Source organism: Notolepis coatsorum, assembly GCF_963971535.1.
Source record: "Notolepis coatsorum genome assembly, chromosome: 14".
Lineage (NCBI taxonomy): Eukaryota > Metazoa > Chordata > Actinopteri > Aulopiformes > Paralepididae > Notolepis > Notolepis coatsorum.
The window spans coordinates 8,712,430-8,730,576 of NC_140178.1; the positions used below are offsets into that span (position 1 = coordinate 8,712,430).

The 18,147-nt window shown below is 45.3% G+C and overlaps 1 protein-coding gene across 1 annotated transcript in view; it reads left to right on the forward strand.

Moving 5' to 3' along the window:
• Window positions 1-949: 949 nt before the first annotated feature.
• Window positions 950-18,147, forward strand: part of LOC311240204 (myosin light chain kinase, smooth muscle-like) — a 33,864-nt gene continuing 16,666 nt past the window's right edge. The window contains 8 exon segments of the mRNA XM_084328747.1: window positions 950-1,102; window positions 4,447-4,785; window positions 5,943-6,039; window positions 9,357-9,391; window positions 9,394-9,559; window positions 11,979-12,196; window positions 12,716-12,839; window positions 15,621-15,773. Of these exon segments, the coding sequence (XP_084184873.1) occupies window positions 4,773-4,785; window positions 5,943-6,039; window positions 9,357-9,391; window positions 9,394-9,559; window positions 11,979-12,196; window positions 12,716-12,839; window positions 15,621-15,773 (806 nt within the window). The 5' untranslated portion in view covers window positions 950-1,102; window positions 4,447-4,772.

Consider the following 18,147-nt stretch of genomic DNA (forward strand, 5'->3'; position numbering starts at 1 on the left):
AGTAACTCATAGTAACTCACAGTAACTCATAGTAACTCACAGTAACTCATAGTAACTCATAGTAACTCACAGTAACTCATAGTAACTCATAGTAACTCATAGTAACTCATAGTAACTCACAGTAACTCATAGTAACTCACAGTAACTCATAGTAACTCATAGTAACTCACAGTAACTCATAGTAACTCATAGTAACTCACAGTAACTCATAGTAACTCATAGTAACTCATAGTAACTCACAGTAACTCACAGTAACTCATAGTAACTCACAGTAACTAGTAACTCATAGTAACTAGTAACTCATAGTAACTCATAGTAACTCATAGTAATTCATCGACTTGAAACTGTCTTAGCTGATTTTCTATCGTTTATTCTCCCTCCATCCCTCTTCTTCTTTCCATCTCTCTGTTTCTCCCTCCCTCTTCTTCTTTCCATCTCTCTGTTTCTCCCTCCCTCTCTCTCCCTCTTCTGATCATCTCTGTGTTTCTCCCTCCCCTCCATCCCCTCCACCTATCTTCCCCCCTCCATCTCTCCCTTCCTCCCTCCCCCTCTCTCCCTCCCTCTCTCTCTCCTCCTCTCTCTCCTCCCTCCCTCTCTCCTCTCCCTCCCTCCACCTCCCCCTCCCTCCCCCTCCCTCCCTCCTCCCTCCCTCCATCCCTCCCTCCCCTCCCTCCCTCCTCTCCCTCCCTCTCTCTCCCCTCCCCTCCCCCTCCCTCTCCCCCCTCCCTCCCTCCCTATCTCTCCCTCCCTATCTCTCCCCTCTCCTCTCCCTCCCCTCTCCCCCCTCCCTCTCCCTCCCTCCCTCCCTCCCTCCCCCCTCCCCCTCCCCTCCCTCCCTCTCCCTCTCCCTCCCCTCTCTCCCTCCCTCCCTCCCTCCCTCCCTCCCTCCCTCCCTCCCTCTCCCCCTCTCTCCCTCCCTCCCTCCCTCCCTCTCTCTCTCCCTCCAGGTGGTTGACAGCTCAGAGTTGTGGACAGAGAGCAGTGAGCTCAGCAGCACCTTGGTCATCGCGGTGGCCGAGCCGAGGCACGCGGGCCGCTACAACCGTCGTCGTGAGGGATCGAAAGAGCTCCGCGGAGCACAGCCTGGCGCTCTCTGTTATAGGTAGGACTGAGGGCGGGGCTTCATCACGCTCTCTGTTATAGGTAGGACTGAGCATAGATATTTATAGAACACTAGATAGCTTAAGGTGGAGTCACCAGCGTCACTGAACCGCCGCCATCTTGCTCCAGTTAGCCTTGAGTGAGAGTGAGTGAGCTGCACAGACCAAAATTACTCATAACTCGCTGAAATATTGACGGATTTACAAACGGGTTGGTTTGCTATAAACATCAAAGATGTAGTTATGATACTGCATACTTATAAAAAAACTTTTTTTTTAAAGATGTTTTTTTTTTACAAACCGCTTGAATCATAGCCACATTAATAATGCTTGTAATAAACCAAACCGTTTGTAAATCCGTCAATATTTCAGCGAGTTATGAGTATTTTTGTCCTGTGCAGCTCACTCACTCTCACTCAAGGCTAACTGGAGCAAGATGGCGGCGGTTCAGTGACGTCGCTCTCCATTGGCCGGCAGCGCGGGGCAAGCTATCTAGTGTTCTATATATATCTATGGGACTGAGGGCGGGGCGTCATCACGCTCTCTGTTATAGGTAGGACTGAGGGCGAGGCCTCATCACGCTCTCTGTTATAGGTAGGACTGAGGGCGGGGCTTCATCACGCTCTCTGTTATAGGTAGGACTGAGGGCGGGGCCTCATCACGCTCTCTGTTATAGGTAGGACTGAGGGCGGGGGCCTCATCACGCTCTCTGTTATAGGTAGGACTGAGGGCGGGGGCCTCATCACGCTCTCTGTTATAGGTAGGACTGAGGGCGGGGCCTCATCACGCTCTCTGTTATAGGTAGGACTGAGGGCGGGGCCTCAATCACGCTCTCTGTTATAGGTAGGACTGAGGGCGGGGCTTCATCACGCTCTCTGTTATAGGTAGGACTGAGGGCGGGGGCCTCATCACGCTCTCTGTTATAGGTAGGACTGAGGGCGGGGGCTTCATCACGCTCTCTGTTATAGGTAGGACTGAGGGGCGGGGCTTCATCACGCTCTCTGTTATAGGTAGGACTGAGGGCGGGGCCTCATCACGCTCTCTGTTATAGGTAGGACTGAGGGCGGGGGCTTCATCACGCTCTCTGTTATAGGTAGGACTGAGGGCGGGGCTTCATCACGCTCTCTGTTATAGGTAGGACTGAGGGCGGGGCTTCATCACGCTCTCTGTTATAGGTAGGGACTGAGGGCGGGGCCTCATCACGCTCTCTGTTATAGGTAGGACTGAGGGCGGGGCCTCATCACGCTCTCTGTTATAGGTAGGACTGAGGGCGGGGGCTTCATCACGCTCTCTGTTATAGGTAGGACTGAGGGCGGGGGGCCTCATCACGCTCTCTGTTATAGGTAGGACTGAGGGGCGGAGCCTCATCACGATCTCTGTTATAGGTAGGACCTGAGGGGCGGGGGCTTCATCACGCTCTCTGTTATAGGTAGGACTGAGGGCGGAGGCCTCATCACGCTCTCTGTTATAGGTAGGACTGGAGGGCGGGGGCTTCATCACGCTCTCTGTTATAGGTAGGCAGGGGGCGTAGCTGGGGGGGGGGGGGGGGGGGGGGAGCTTAGGATGATTCCAAGGGCCCAGCACTGGGGGGGGGGGCCCAGAAAAACTAGACATCACTCAGGTGTATTATTGATGCTCTCATTGATACTATGTTTGTTTCTGAAGTGTGTGTGTGTGTGTGTGCGTGTGTGTGTGTGTATTATGATGCTCTATTGATACTATGTTTGTTTCTGAAGTGTGTGGTGTGTGTGTGTGGTGCTGTGTGTGTGTGAGATATAGAGAGGAGGGGGGGCTTTGGTAGACTATTGCATTGGTCCATTCATTGAAGATGAACGCAATGCGACATCCTTTACTAGGCCCAACAGTGCAGGTGCTGAACTGCTGATCCGAATGTATAGGTAAAAACCATATTATGCGTTTTCATCAATAAATAAATGGCAAAAGGGCGGTTAGGTGGCCGAGCGGAGATTGCGTTCGTCACCAACCCCGGAGCTGTGAGCTGGATTCGCCTGTTCGAATCCAGCTCACAGCTCCGGGGTTGTCACCAGCTTGGCTGGCCGTCTGCACTAATACAATTGGCAGTATTAGAGGGTGGGAGAAGCTGGCGCGGTGGGTCCGGTCGTTGTAAACAGCGACTCCTACAGTTCGGTCGGGCGCCTGCTAAGCGCGGATAGACTTGAGGGGGATAGTGTGATCCTCCCACACGCTACGCCCTCTCGATGAGAATCCGCGCTGCCAGTGAAAAGAAGCGTGATTGGCTGGACATGTGTCGGAGGAAGCACGTGATAGCCTCCACCTCCCAGATGATCTGACTGTGGGGGGTAAGTGCGCAGCGACCAGGAAGGGACTGGGAATTGGCATAACGACTAACATTGGGATGGGAGAAAATCGGAGGAAAATGGAGGGGGAAAAGACCAAAAAAAAATTAAAAATAAATAAATGGCAAAAAAAGATCTCTGGCGCGCTTACGCACGCTCGCACTGGGACAATTACAGCGGGTTAACCCTTTCACTGCCACACCACAAAGGGTTAATCCTTTCACTACCACACTACAGACGGTTAACCCTTTACTATCACACTACAGACCGTCTGTAGTGTGATAGTAAAGGGTTAACCGTCTGTAGTGTGGTAGTGAAAGGTTAACCGTCTGTAGTGTGGTAGTGAAAGGTTCCGCTCGGCCACACCCAGACTGTGGAATGCTCTCCCCAACCAACTGAGAGCACCACAAAGTGTTGACACTTTTAAAAGTGGACTCAAGACCTACTTTTTTAGAAAGGCCTTTTATTAGTTTTTACGTCTTATCATAAATGTTGTTCTGCTATGTGTTCTTCTTTTTTATATATCTATTTTATTTGTATCCTTTTAACTCTGTAGCACTCTGAGATTCTCAGGAATGTAGTTACAAATTAAATGTATTATTATTAGGATGTTCGATATTGGCTTCTTTTTTTTTCGATATACCGATATTGTCCAACTCTTAATTTCTGATACCGATATCAACGATACCGATATATGCAGGCCCCCCCCCCCCCCCCCCAAAAAAAAACAAAATAATTTCAGGTAATTAACATTACATATCTCTTGTCGTGGAATTACACAACATTATTATGCATACTTTTGACAATAAATAAATCAGAATTTTGTTCTTACTTGCTTGCCTGGGTAAACAAAGGTTAAATAAATGTAAATTAATTTTATTAAAAAGAATTTGAAAACCGATACCGATCATTTCCGATATCACATTTTAATGCCAATCTCGGCCGATAATATCGGACATCCCTAATTATATTATTATTCATTTCGGCCCTCATTATTAAAAAAACCGTTCCTCTTTCTCTCCCTCCAGATCCCCCGGAACCCCCGTCCTCCTGCCCCGTGGTCTCCCCGGCCTCCCCCCTCCTCCTCCCCCTCCTCCGGCCTGGTGCTGTCGTGGTCGGGCCCCTGCTACGACGGAGGCAGCGTGGTCCTGGGCTACGTGGTGGAGGTGAGGAGCGCGACGACACCGGGGCCTCCTGGACCGAGCTGACGGCCCGCTGCCAGAACACGTCCTACGGGGTGAGCGCCTCCGGCTTGCTGCTGCTGCCCGGCCCCGGGTCGGACCACCGCTTCAGGGTCAGGGCCTACAACGAGGCGGGGTGAGCGCGCCCAGCCGGGAGTCAGAGCCGTGTCAGGATGGAGCGGGAAGGTGAGATGATGATGGGGGGGGGCGGTGGTTGAATGAATGAATTAATGAATGAATGAACAGATTCATAGTGTATTGCAAGGTCTGACATTGACTAAATTTGATATGCATGACCTTGGTGGGCTCTAGGTCAACTCCTGCAAAGGGGGTCAATGTCAGACTTTGCAATCAAAAGTTAGGGGCACACTGAAATGATGGCAAGGGTTATAGCCCCCTAACTTTTGATTGCCAAAGTCTGACATTGACCCCCTTTGCAGGAGTTGACCTAGAGCCCACCAAGGTCATGCATATCAATTTGGTCAATGTCAGACCTTGCAATACACTGTAAGGCACTGTAAGGCTACTGTCCTGCCTCACTTCCAGTGATGAAGCTAAGCTATGCTAACGGAGCGTCTATTCCCAAAGCTAAAATGCACGCACAGAGACAAAAAAGGTATGTATCTTCTTGTCTAACTCCAGGGAAGATGTTAAATAAGCTAATTTCCCAAAATAGTGGAGTTCCCTTTAAGTGGCGCTAAGACCCAAATGTGTCAGATCTTTTGTCCTAAGTCCGTTGGTGAATGAGACCCATGTTACTCACTTGTGCCTTGTTATATCTTGTACCATTTTTTTTTTAATTGTTCATTTTTTGTTAAGTATTGTGTGATTTTTGTGTGAAGGGCGAACTAGCGAAATACGATTTTCATTGTACAGCAAACTGTCTGTTAAACTGCTGTGCACATGACGATCTTGAATCTTGAATAGCAGCTCTACACTCCGACAGCCATCACTTGATATATTTTGTGTTTACTGCAGAGCGGAGGAACTGGGAGACCCATGGTACTGTACTGACCAAACACTCTCATCAGTGATGGCTGTCGGAATGTAGAGCTATTTAACACTTATTTTAACAAAACAATACATATATTAAAAACTGCGATTGAGGTTAATTCATATTTATTAAATAATTATTAGTAACCTATACATAATAAAAAGACTATGTGCCGTTTGAAATCGAATTGTGCTGAATTCCATGTATTTTAACCATTTATGAATTGCATTTTACACAGTTTAAGTTGAATAAATTAGCTGCTATTTTAAAAGCGACCAGATGACGCTCGGTCATCTTAACTAAACTTAATTGTGTGTGTGTGTGTGTGTGTGTGTGTGTGTGGTTTCAGAAGCGCCAAAGGAGGCGTGTCCTCAGACTACAGATGTCACTATCGACTCCATCCACAAGATCACTGACCATTACAATGTTGGAAAGAAATTGGGAGCGTGAGTATTTATTTTGCCCACTGTGAGTCATTGATTGATTGATTGATTGATTGAAAACTTTATTTAGATACAGATTGCAGAATGGGTACAGTACAGTACGGCTGAATACACACATTGTTAAGGGGATGCAGACCAGAGAAAGACTTTCGTCTTGTTACATACATCAGGGTCCCCCATTTTCAATTCATCATAAGTGTGTAGCCTCAACAAACAAATCATTGGCAAAGACGATGAGACTGAAAAAACAATCCTCAAGAAGAGGCTCATACTTCTCAAGAAGAGTTTGTTTAGAGAGTATTAAACCGTAAGAGCTTGTAGAGGCATGGTTCTTCACAGTTACTGTACCCACGGATCTCTACGCTGAACCTTTGAGCTGATGGCCACGCTTGATTATAACTTAAGAGACATTTGGATCCCTCCTCTGCATTCCTTTACAGATCAACAGTCATACAAACTGTACTCACAGATGAAGGGGATTAGAGTCGTCTGTTTTTCTCGGAGCCGTGATCATGCGGGGATTATCAATGTACAGTCCCCCCCCCCCCCCCCCACCATCCACCCCACCTACCCAACCTACCCAACCTCCTCCAATGTACAGTTTCTTCGTCAAATGTATATACTCCCCCCATTTTCAATTCATCAGGACATATATGACATACAGGTAGACAGTAACTGCTACATCTAGACAGTTATGACATACCAGATTTACAAATACAGTACTGTTTTTGATACAAGAAGAGTCTAAAAAGAGAGTATATACATTTGACGAAGAAACTGTACATTGGAGGAGGTTGGGTAGGTGGGTGGAGGGGGGGGGGGGGGTAGGGTGGGGGGGGAACTGTACATTGGATGTGGTTGGGGGGGTGGGGGGGTGGGGGGTAACTGTTACGAGAAGAGAACTGAACACAGGTGGACACAAACCCTTTTTATCAAGTCGCAGTGATATGCGCCTTTACATTGTGCTCTAGCGCCCCACAGTGCACAATAATATATTGCACTCTTAATGAACTTGAATACAACAACAGTATATCCTGACACTATTGTACAACTGAGGCCACTTGTAAACATTTACTCTCCCAGCAAACGTTGTACATTTCTAAGACAAATGTGAAACAGGCACGTGACCAGTTTCACATTCAGCTTTATCGTTGCATCTTTGTCATATTTCTCACACAAAAAAGAGCAGAATTCTTGGGTCTCGCCCCCTCGACCTGCATCAAGGCAATAAAATACACAATAGAACAATACAATACACAATACAATACACAATTATATTTATGAACACACTGTGACACTTGTGTATGTAACATCTCGACGGCACTGTAAACGAGTTTAATTACTCAGTGTATTATCGAGTATAAATAAAGATTGAATTGAATTGAACAATAAAAACCAGCATAATATTGATGTATGATAAAGTGACAGTGCTGAGAGTGGTTGATATATAAAAAGTGCAACACAGTAGAATAAAACCAACGTAAAGTACTTATAAATACTTAAAAATACTAAATACATACAATAAAATGAGAATGATTAGATAGTGTTGTTCATGAGTCTGATGGCTGGACCTGGCTCTGAGGCTGCGGTAACCAGTCACGACCGGGGCGAGTTCTCCTCCCGCGCACTAGTGCCACCAAGTCAAAACGTGAACACGCACAAAACAAGATCAGACAAGTCGCTGAATGAGTAGGGTAAAACTGCAGTGCCGCAGCCCCATACATAGGAGGGGCCTGTACGCGTGTATGCCTTCTACAACGCTGTTCCAGTTCCGCGTTGCCGTTTTGCGCTCTGATTGACCGAGCGCGCACATGCGCATGAGCCGCGACGCGGCCTTCAGCCAGGCAGCAATACTACGCTCCAGTTAACCTAATTTATACAATGGAATATTGATTTCGCCGTAACGAATCATTAAAAAAATATACCGTTAACTGGAATATGTTGTTTCTTACAGATATGTTGGATATGTAATTGGTTTGTCATGACAAACCAATCAAAAAGCGCGCGACGCACTCTGGCTTCATCGCCGTCTTCACGCCTATGTGAACACATAGTTGCAATGCATCCGTCAGTCGTACTTAACTATGTGTTCGCTGTTGTGTTACTGCTTCGCGGCATAAGCCCCATAATACTCTCCCCGCTCTTGTCTTAAACTGAATATCAATTGGATTAGGAGTAACCAAATAAAGCATTCAATGCAACCAATATTGTCAATAGACTAGAATTTTTTTTTTATCTTAAACTGAATATCAATTGGATTACCAGCCCTGACTGTTACTCTAAGCTTAACCTCTTCTAGATGAGGGCCTAAACTTAACCCTTAGACTAGATTAGAATGACTTTACTTTGTTTCTCGCATGCGCAGTAGTGCACCGCACAGTACAGGCCCCCAACACACAGTACAGGCCCCTAACGCACAGTACAGGCCCTATGTATGGGGCTGCGGCACTGCAGTTTTATGCTATTGGAATCTCCTGAGAGTAACTGGTGATTGGGCAGGAAGGAGTGGGAGGAGCCAGTGGCTCTGTGGGGATGGCTATGTGGTAGGGGTGTAAAGGTACACATATCCGTACCGAACCGTTTCAGTACCGGACCTAAGGTTCAGTTCGTACGGCTGTGTACCAAACGGTACATTAACCACTAACTTGCAAAACTTTTTTTTTGCGTGCAGAATTTAATTCAAAACTCGATTATTAATTTCAATATAGAATATAGGATATAGGGAGGGAGAGAGAGAGAGGGAAGGAGGGAGACATACAGAGAGATGGACAGAAGAAGAGGGAGGGAGAGGGAGGGAGAGAGGGGGACGGAGGGAGAGAGAGAGAGAGATGGACAGAAGAAGAGGGAGGGAGGGAGAGAGAGAGGGGGACAGGGAGGGAGAGAGAGAGAGAGAGAAGGAGGGAGACACACAGCGAGATGGACAGAAGAAGAGGGAGGGAGGGAGAGAGAGGGGGACAGGGAGGGAGAGAGAGTGAGGGGGAAGGAGGGAGACACACAGGGAGATGGACAGAAGAAGAGGGAGGGAGGGAAGGAGGGAGACACACAGAGAGATGGACAGAAGAAGAGGGAGGGAGGGAGGGAAGGAGGGAGACACACAGAGAGATGGACAGAAGAAGAGGGAGGGAGAGGGAGGGACAGGGAGGGAGAGAGAGGGAAGGAAGGAGGGAGACACAGAGAGATGGACAGAAGAAGAGGGAGGGAGGGAGAGGGAGGGAGAAGCATAACAATATGAAGCGATGTACCATATAGTCCTGTTGGTCTCAGAGAAGAACTCAGAAGAAAAACAAAATGTCTCCCCTCCCTCCCCCTCTCCCTCTCAGCGGGAAGTTCGGCCAGGTGTTCCAGCTGACCCACAGGGGGACGGGGACGTGTGCGCCGGCAAGTTCTACAAAGGCCGCCGGGCCAAGGAGCGGGAGGCGGCCTGGAAGGAGGTGGAGCTGATGAAGCTGCTGCACCACTCAAAGCTGGTCCAGTGTCTGGCCGTCTACGACACCAAGCCTGAGATGGTCATGGTGATGGAGTTGTGAGTATTAGCTGTGTCATGATTCATGAATAAATGAAAACTTTATTTAACAGATTGCAGAATGGGTACACAATACAGTACGGCTCAATACACACAATTGTTAAGGGAAAACTCCCAACAGTTTGGGAAATTAGCTTATTTGCCATCTTACCCTGGAGTTAGACAAGAAGACACTGACCTTTTTTTCTTCTCTGTGCGTGCAGTAGGAGTAGGAAGACGCGCACCAGTTAGCCTAGCTTAGCGTCAGTCACTGGAAGTAGGTTCCTCCATTAGCCTAGTTCCCAACGTCTTCCTACTGCACGCACAGAGAAGAAAAAGGGTACGTATCTTATTGTCTAACTCCAGGGTAGATGGCAAATAAGCTAATTTCCCAAAATGTTGGAAACGTTCGCATTGTTGTTTTCAAAGGGATCAACAGAAAGCTGAACTACTAATAAGTCGGTCACAGTCATTCAATGCCTGTTAACTGGCTGCACCCTTTAGCTCAGCTGGTTAGTAGCGCGGCCGCCTGTGTGGATCCTACGGTCCCAGGTTCAAATCCACTTGGTTATATTGGTAATAGCGCCTTCTTCTTCTGTGGTTTTCTGCGAACGCTCAGTGCTGCCACCCGCTGGATCAGTGGTGGCGGCGCCGCCGAGCGTTTTTGTCGACTGGAGGATTTGAATGGAGACTTGGGAGAGAAAGGGGTCATTTCTATACGCTGTTTCAGCAGCGGCTTGTGTTTTTTCACTCCACCGGTCTTTGTTGAGACTCTTTGAGCTTCCCGTTGACCGCTTCGAAACACAACGTGAACTTGCATTTAGTCAGGATGAGTTTTGTCTTAACCCTCAAGAACCCAGTTTGTTATAGAGCTTTGTATATATATATGTGTAACGGATGGTATCGTGAAGCGCAGTTACAAAGGGCTGGGGTGAGTAGCGGTGCTATGTGGGTTAAACTCACTCTCACATCCTCAAAAGACGCATTGACACGGTACAAAGCAGTGAGTTCACCTCTTGGTATAGCGGTCTGTGCTCTTGCCCGCGACGTGGGAGACCCGGGTTCGAAACTCCCTCGGGGCATCGACGTTTGAGGTGACGTTGTCACAACCGTTACATATATGTTAGGGCTGATGACCCTGACTAGTCGAATAGTCGACTAATCGATCGAAAGGAGCCGTAGTCGACTGCCAACCTCTTAGTCGAATGCAAAAAAATATATATAGATATATATATATTGTGGCAGATATCATCCCCCGTCCCATGGCTACGTGAAGGATGGGAGATACTGCTGCCACGGGCAGAGAGGAGAAGCAATTAGGCAGCTGATTAGGACTGATGGAACACACCTGTGCATCCACGAGATCACCCACACCCCACACACACACATGCACACACCAGACAAATATCAAGATGTATCCATCAGTGGACAAATTGCATGCTTTCGCAGAGGACAAGAAGCCTTCAGTCGACTCCTTCAGACATTAAGCACCCCCCCCACAGCCCAAATGGAATGATAAAAACAAATATATATATATATATATATATATATATTTTGCATTCAGTCCTATCAGTGGACTATCGGCACATTTTGGCCAATCAAAGTCGGCTATACAAATCCTTAGATTTTGTATATATATATATGTATACAAAGCTTGTCAAAAATAGAGCTACTGTCGTAGCAGAATCGCAGGGTGAGCATATTGTTGATGACAGAATTCCATCCATCATATTTGAAGACGCTTATAGGCAACATTTTGTTGCTAGGTGCATTTATGTTGCCCTGTGCATTATTCAATTGGCTGCGTTGCGCACCGACTCCCAGTCAGTGGGGCGATATTTCTAGTGCCCCAGAAGAGAGAGGGGATGAACAGGACGCACAAACAATGATTTATATTTTATATAGTATACACGTTATTGTGCATTTTAAACACAAACATACTTAAAATGAGTAATTATTATTTATAAAAAAAAGAAAAACGGTATTAATCCAAAACCACTTTCCACTTTGGGGGGGGGTGGGGGGGGGGGGGGGGGGGGGGGGGCCTCTATGGACCAGCCGCCACTGTGCGGTTAGCTTCTGCAGGGCAGTACAGTATATATATATATATATATATATATATATATATATTATGCAGTGAGCCTTATCAACAAGGCTCGGACCCCCACTGACACCCCCCACTGTGTTACATTAACACAGCCCCACTGGACTATATATGTGTATATACAATCAGAACTCTTCATACTTCACTTTCCATACTTTTTGCACATGACTGCTCGATTGCACCACCCTGTTAAATATTCCATCCCACTGTATTGTTATTTGTATTCCAATTAGTGTAGACCACATCGTGCACAATTGTACAGCCCTGGCCTTTTTAATTTTATAATTTTTCTGATTCTGATTCTGATTCCGATGCACTGTGTGTCTCCGTCCGCAGCCTTGCAGGCGGGGAGCTGTTTGAGCGCATCGTGGACGATGACTTCGAGCACACGGAGCCCACCAGCGTGGGCTACATGCAGCAGATCCTGGAAGGGATCAACTACGTGCACCGCCAGTGTATCGTCCATCTGGACCTCAAACCCGAAAACATCGTCTGCGTCGACCACACGGGCACCTCCGTCAAGATCATCGACTTTGGCCTGGCTAGCAAGCTCGGTGGGTGAAGGAACTAGGGGGGGGGGGGGTGTGTAACGATGCGACCTCACAACGATTAAATTCGATTACGATTCTTCAGGCAACGATTCAATGCATCGTGAAATCTCTTCATTTGACCACGATTCGATTCGATACATTTTCGATCAGTTAATTCCCCCAAAAACATTTTGAATACACAAATGTGGCTGGGGGAACTGATTCACTCAGCACGAAATGGACTATAGGTGATATAAAAACAATACGCTAAAAAAAGAAAACATTATTATTAATTATAATTGATTATATAATTCGCTGTACGGTGTCCCCGACTATCACCGTAACAGGGGCATTGTTACTGACTAGTCAAGAGGACAGAGTGCCCCCTGCTGGACAACAACAACACCACTTTCCGACAACAGCCTTGACCGGGGCTCGAACCGGTGATCTTCTGACCATATAGGTCTGGAGCTCTACTCATGTAGCCACGCATTTCTGTACTTCATGTTGTACTTGTGTGTCGTGTGATTCACTGTGTTACAGACCCCAAGACTCCTCTAACGGTGATGCAAGGGACACCAGAGTTTGTGGCTCCTGAGGTCATCAACTATGAGCCGATTGGTTTATCCACCGACATGTGGAGCATCGGGGTCATCTGCTACCTCCTGTGAGTGTCCTCACTGTGTTAGGAACATGTTGTTCTTTTGCCAACCATGAGTATGACGACATAAGAGCAAAATGGCCGCCGCGCGATTATGGTCAATAGACAGTGTGGGGGGGGGGGGGGGGGGGGGGGTATTAATACCTCCAGGGTATCTGCGGGGTATTAAAAGTATAAAATTCATAATTCTCAATTTAAGGGCCTTAAAAGGTATTAAAAAGTCTTAAATTTCATTTGCACATGGAGATGAAACCATATTAAATATATTAAATGTTTTTGTATTCAAGTCGTTGTTTTTGGCGGGGGCTACCGTTAGCTTGGTGCGTCGTCTGGCGAGGGCTTGTATGGAACGTGTGAGAATTTTAATTGCCGCACAAGTGCAGCCGCCGGTTCAGTGTCGCTATGTGTTTTTTTTTTTTTTTGCTAGTATAGGTCGTGAATTGGTCCCAAGTGGCCCTAACTTGGGCCTAAGTTATATTAAAAAGGTTTTACAAAGTCTTATAGATTTACCTTGTTGAAACCTGCAGATACCCTGCTGCTCTCCCTTTCTGTGGAATACAAAAACATGATGACATTAAACTGGGCAGGAGGCCACCATCTTTACACACCTGAGCACCATATCCATCAGACTCCTCGGAGTAGAGGAGCCCTCTTTTGCTTTCTATAAATACCTGAATCAAAAAACAATGCTTTCTATAAATACCTGAATCAAAAGCTAATCCGGGATCAACACTATACTTTGAGAAGCGTGTTAAAGGAACACGCCAACATTCTGGTAAATGCGCGTACCGTCTTCTCCAGAGTCAGACAAGAAGATGGATACCAATTTCCTCTCTGTGCGTTCAGTAGAAAGCTATCCGGCTAAAAGCTAACCTAGCTTAGCACAAACTAATTTAAGTGGTTACGGATCATTGATTGATTGATTGATTGATTGATTGAAAATTGTATTAACAGATTGCAGAATGGGTACAATACAGTACGGCTCAATACACACAATTGTTAAGGGGATGCAGACCAGAGAAAGACTTTTTCGTTTTGTTTTACATCAGGGTCCCCCATTTTCAATTCATCATAACATATATGACATACATGACATACAGATAGACAATACTGCTACATCTATACATTTATGACATACCAGATTTACAAATACAGTATTGTTTGTGGTACAAAAAGAGTCTAAAAAAGAGAGTATATACATTTGACGAAGAAACTGTACATTGGAGGAGGTTGGGTGGGGTTGGGTAGGCGGGGGGGGGGGGGGGGCGGGGGGATGCACTGTACATTGGATTATCGACGAAACCTTACTTGGTCCCAAGAAGAGGGTCTTGTGTATTATTGGAGGCGGTTGGGTTAGGACATTCACAGGGGCCAGTTTCGGATTGCAGTCTCCCATAGGTGCTCTTTGAGAGTGGTTTTGAAAGAGGGTAGTGATTCACATTCCTTTACAGCTTTGGGTAGGGCATTCCACATTGATGTGGCATAATTGCGAAACGTGTTTAGTCCCTTGTTTGAGCCGAATCTGGGTTTAACATGATTTGTGGAGCTCCCTCTGGTGTTGTGGTCGTGGTATTCACTGACCTTTGGGAAGTATTTTGACATGTACATGGGTACCTTAGTCGTGTAGTGTACCTTGTAGACCAGGCCCATTGCCAGTTGCTGTACTCTGTCGTCTACTCTAAGCCATCCTAGGTTGTCAAAGTGGGCAGGGGTGAGGTGGGTTCTAGGAGTCAGGTCAAGCAGTAGTCTGACTAGTTTGTTTTGTGATGTTTGTAATTGAGTTTTTAGCGCCTTTGAGGTGCTTTGGTACCATGAGGTGCAAGTAGGGATGCTCGATATTGGCTTTTTTACCGATACCGATATACCGATATTGTCCAACTCTTAATTTCCAATACCGATATATGTAGGGTCCCCCCCCCCCCCCCCCCCCCAAAAACTGAATAATTTCAGGTAATTAACATTACATATCTCTTGTCGTGTAATTAACACAGCATTATGCATACTTTGACAATAAATTAAATAATAATTTGTTCTTACTTGCTTGCCTGGGTAAATAAAGGTTAAATAAATGTAAAAAAAAGATTTTTTATTTTATTTTTTGAAAACCGATACCGATATTTTCCGATATCACATTTTTATGCCAATATCGGCCGATAATATCGGACATCCCTAGGTGCAAGCATAGTCGTAGTACCCTTGAATGAGTGCTCCTGCCAGATTCTTCAGGGTATTCTTGTTTACCAGAGAGGAGATCAGCTAGCCTTACAACTCCAGGAGCAGTTTTATGTTGAAACTTGTTGTGTGCTGTGTTGGTCAGGACTCCCTGGAAGAAGAGATCTTGTATCTCAATGGGACATTCCTGGATAAATAAAGGATAAATAAAATAAAATATAAAAAATGTTTTTGGCCAACAGCTAGCTAGGCTAGTTGATGCATATCCACTTCCATTCATCTAGGCTAGCTTGCAGCCGGATAGCTTTCTACTGAACACACAGAGAGGAAATTGGTATATCTTCTTGTCCTACACATTTCTCATAATGTTGGCGTGTTCCTTTAACTATGGTCATTGTGATTGCACTATCTCAGGACTTTTAGCATGTCTATTTTATCATGCCCATTTTTATGTCTATTTTATTACCTGTTTATTATGTCTATTTTATTATTTTGTATTATTGCACAATCGTAGCGGGCATGGCTGGCCACCCCCCGCATCTCACTGTATGCCCTGGTGGTATGTATCATGTGACAAATTAAACCTCTTGAATCTTGAATCTTGATCTCTTTCAGACTGAGTGGCGAGTCTCCCTTCCAGGGTGACAGTGACATGGAGACGTTGGCCCGGGTGACGGCTGCTCAGTGGGACTTTGACGAGGAGAGCTTTGAGGAAATCACAGAACAAGCCAAAGACTTCATCAGCTCCCTGCTCAACAAGGACCTCAGGTCAGCCAGTGTTGCATTTCCCACTACCTTTCTATCCCCACACACCCTGTTGTACAGGGGTGTTTAAAGTACTTGAGTAATTGTACTTTGTTACAATACAAGTACTGTTTTTGGGGATTTGTACTTTACTCAAGTATTATTATGTTTGTATACTTGTACTTTTACTCAATTACATTTCAGAGAAAAAAAAACATACTTTTTACTCCTTACATTTAAAATGCAGACCTACAAAGTACAAATCTCGCAGGTCCAACTATTTGTTTCTCTGGCCAAACTAACGTTAACGTTATTAATCCTGCGGCCGCGCTTTATAAACAGCCAATCAAATCCCCATCAATGGAAAATGAACCCGCCCATACCCATGCTGATTGGTCCTTGTGCAAGACTAGAAAGTGGGGATCTTTGATTAAACACCTGCTATCAGAAGAATAGAAAGTCAGAAAAAAACGTCTTTATTCAATGGATATAGTTTTAGACTGTGGCATTTGTGAGTGCTTAAAATATATCTTATATTATATCTATGCGTCTAATAACGCCGTCGGGTCTCAGTGAGCTGCTTCTAGTCAACATTGCCGAGACAGATTGTTTTTTCATTCGTACATTTCCGTTTTATATTGTTTTGAATAGAGTATGGTTTGGGTGTTTTTCAGTAATTCCAGGAAAAGGCGAGAAAAATGCATTTTACTGTACTCCAGTCATCACGTTGTAATTTTTCGGCTGATTATCTAATCATCCTGAAATCAATGCTAGATTATCACTATTATGTCTCCTCGTCCATACATGAAATGACCGTCGTAGCGGTGCGTTGTTGGCGGCCATTGTGTTAAGTATCATTTCTGGGTACTTTTTACACCCCTGCCTGTTGTACAGGTCAACCTAAAGGTCTTGCGGAATCCATTAGCAATATGTACTAGAGGTGGGAAGACATTTCTTTTTTCAAGCATCCAAGGCGGGGCTAAACTTACCTTTTTCCAACATCCTGTGAGCCAGGGGTTCCCAAACTTTTCAGGCCAGGACCCAGAAAATAAGGCGTCAGAGAGCCGCGGCCCAATGCACATCGTCAGGCTTTTTTTTTTTTTTTTTTTGCCAGGCGACCGATTTTTTAAGCCAAATATCACTTCAATCCTATTACGTTAGTTCAAGTTAGTTATTCATTTATATGTGCTATTTATGAGAGGGCTAACTTGTTGCAAAATAATAATGATAATAATAATAGCCTCATTAAAATACTATTGTTGCTTCGGTTGTTTTCAGCGTTTTATGTGCATAATCTGTTATTTAGTTTGAAATGTTCGTTGAAATAAGTAGATTTTTTTGCTTTTGTTTATTTATTAAGTATAAAACCATATAGTCACATTTTAGAATACAATAGAATAGAATACAACTAGAAACACTGTCCTGCTTCTAAGTTCAGTGGCCTGACAAATTTTTTTTTTTTTTTTTTTTTTTTTTAATCATCTCGCGGCCCACCCGTGGCTGCTCGCGGCCCACCTTTGGGTCGCGACCCCGACTTTGGGAACCACTGAGCTAGGCTATACCAGAGCTGATGTGGGCGGAGCTAGACTACCAGAGCTGATGTGGGCGGAGCTAGACTACTAGGGCTGATACCAGGGCTGATGTGGGCGGAGCTAGGCTATAACATAGCTGGTGTGGGTAATGGTAATTAACCTTTACCTCTGATAAACAATTCAAAACTATTTTACACTTTTTGCACTGCACTATTGCATACTTTTACTCTGTCTATTATGTTCTACTAACTATCTTATTGCACTGCACTATTGCACTATTTTACTCTTTTTATTATTGTCTATTTTAAAACTGCCATAGAATCAAACCATAAACAAGGTGGCCTATTGGGATTTTGGAGCCTAATGTAAAAAAACTGTCTGCACTTTATGTGCTAATTTTGTCTTTTTTTGCTGCTGTGAAGCACTTTGAGCTGCAATTCTTGTATGAAAGGTGCTATACAAATAAAGTGTATTATTATTAGGGATGGGTACCGAACCGAACCGAATTAAGGGTACTGACCGAATCACGTCGGTACTACCGAGTACCGATTCACGTGAGATCCGCCGGTGCCACATTTCGGTACTGTAAATATATATTTTTTTTATAATAATAATAATTTCTTAAAGTCCGATGACGTCAACATTTAGTTTACCGCGAAACGAAACCTACGAAGTGTGCCACACGTTCTAACATGCCCCAAACTCGCCCACTGCACCTGTCTGAGTACGAGACTGCCTGGAGCCTGGGGGGGGGCTGTCCAATAGGAGAGCGAATATTACTCTGGTTTGTACACAGGTAAAGGGATATTCCGTGTATATATACAAATAATATACAAGGGATATCAAACGATATACAAATATTATAC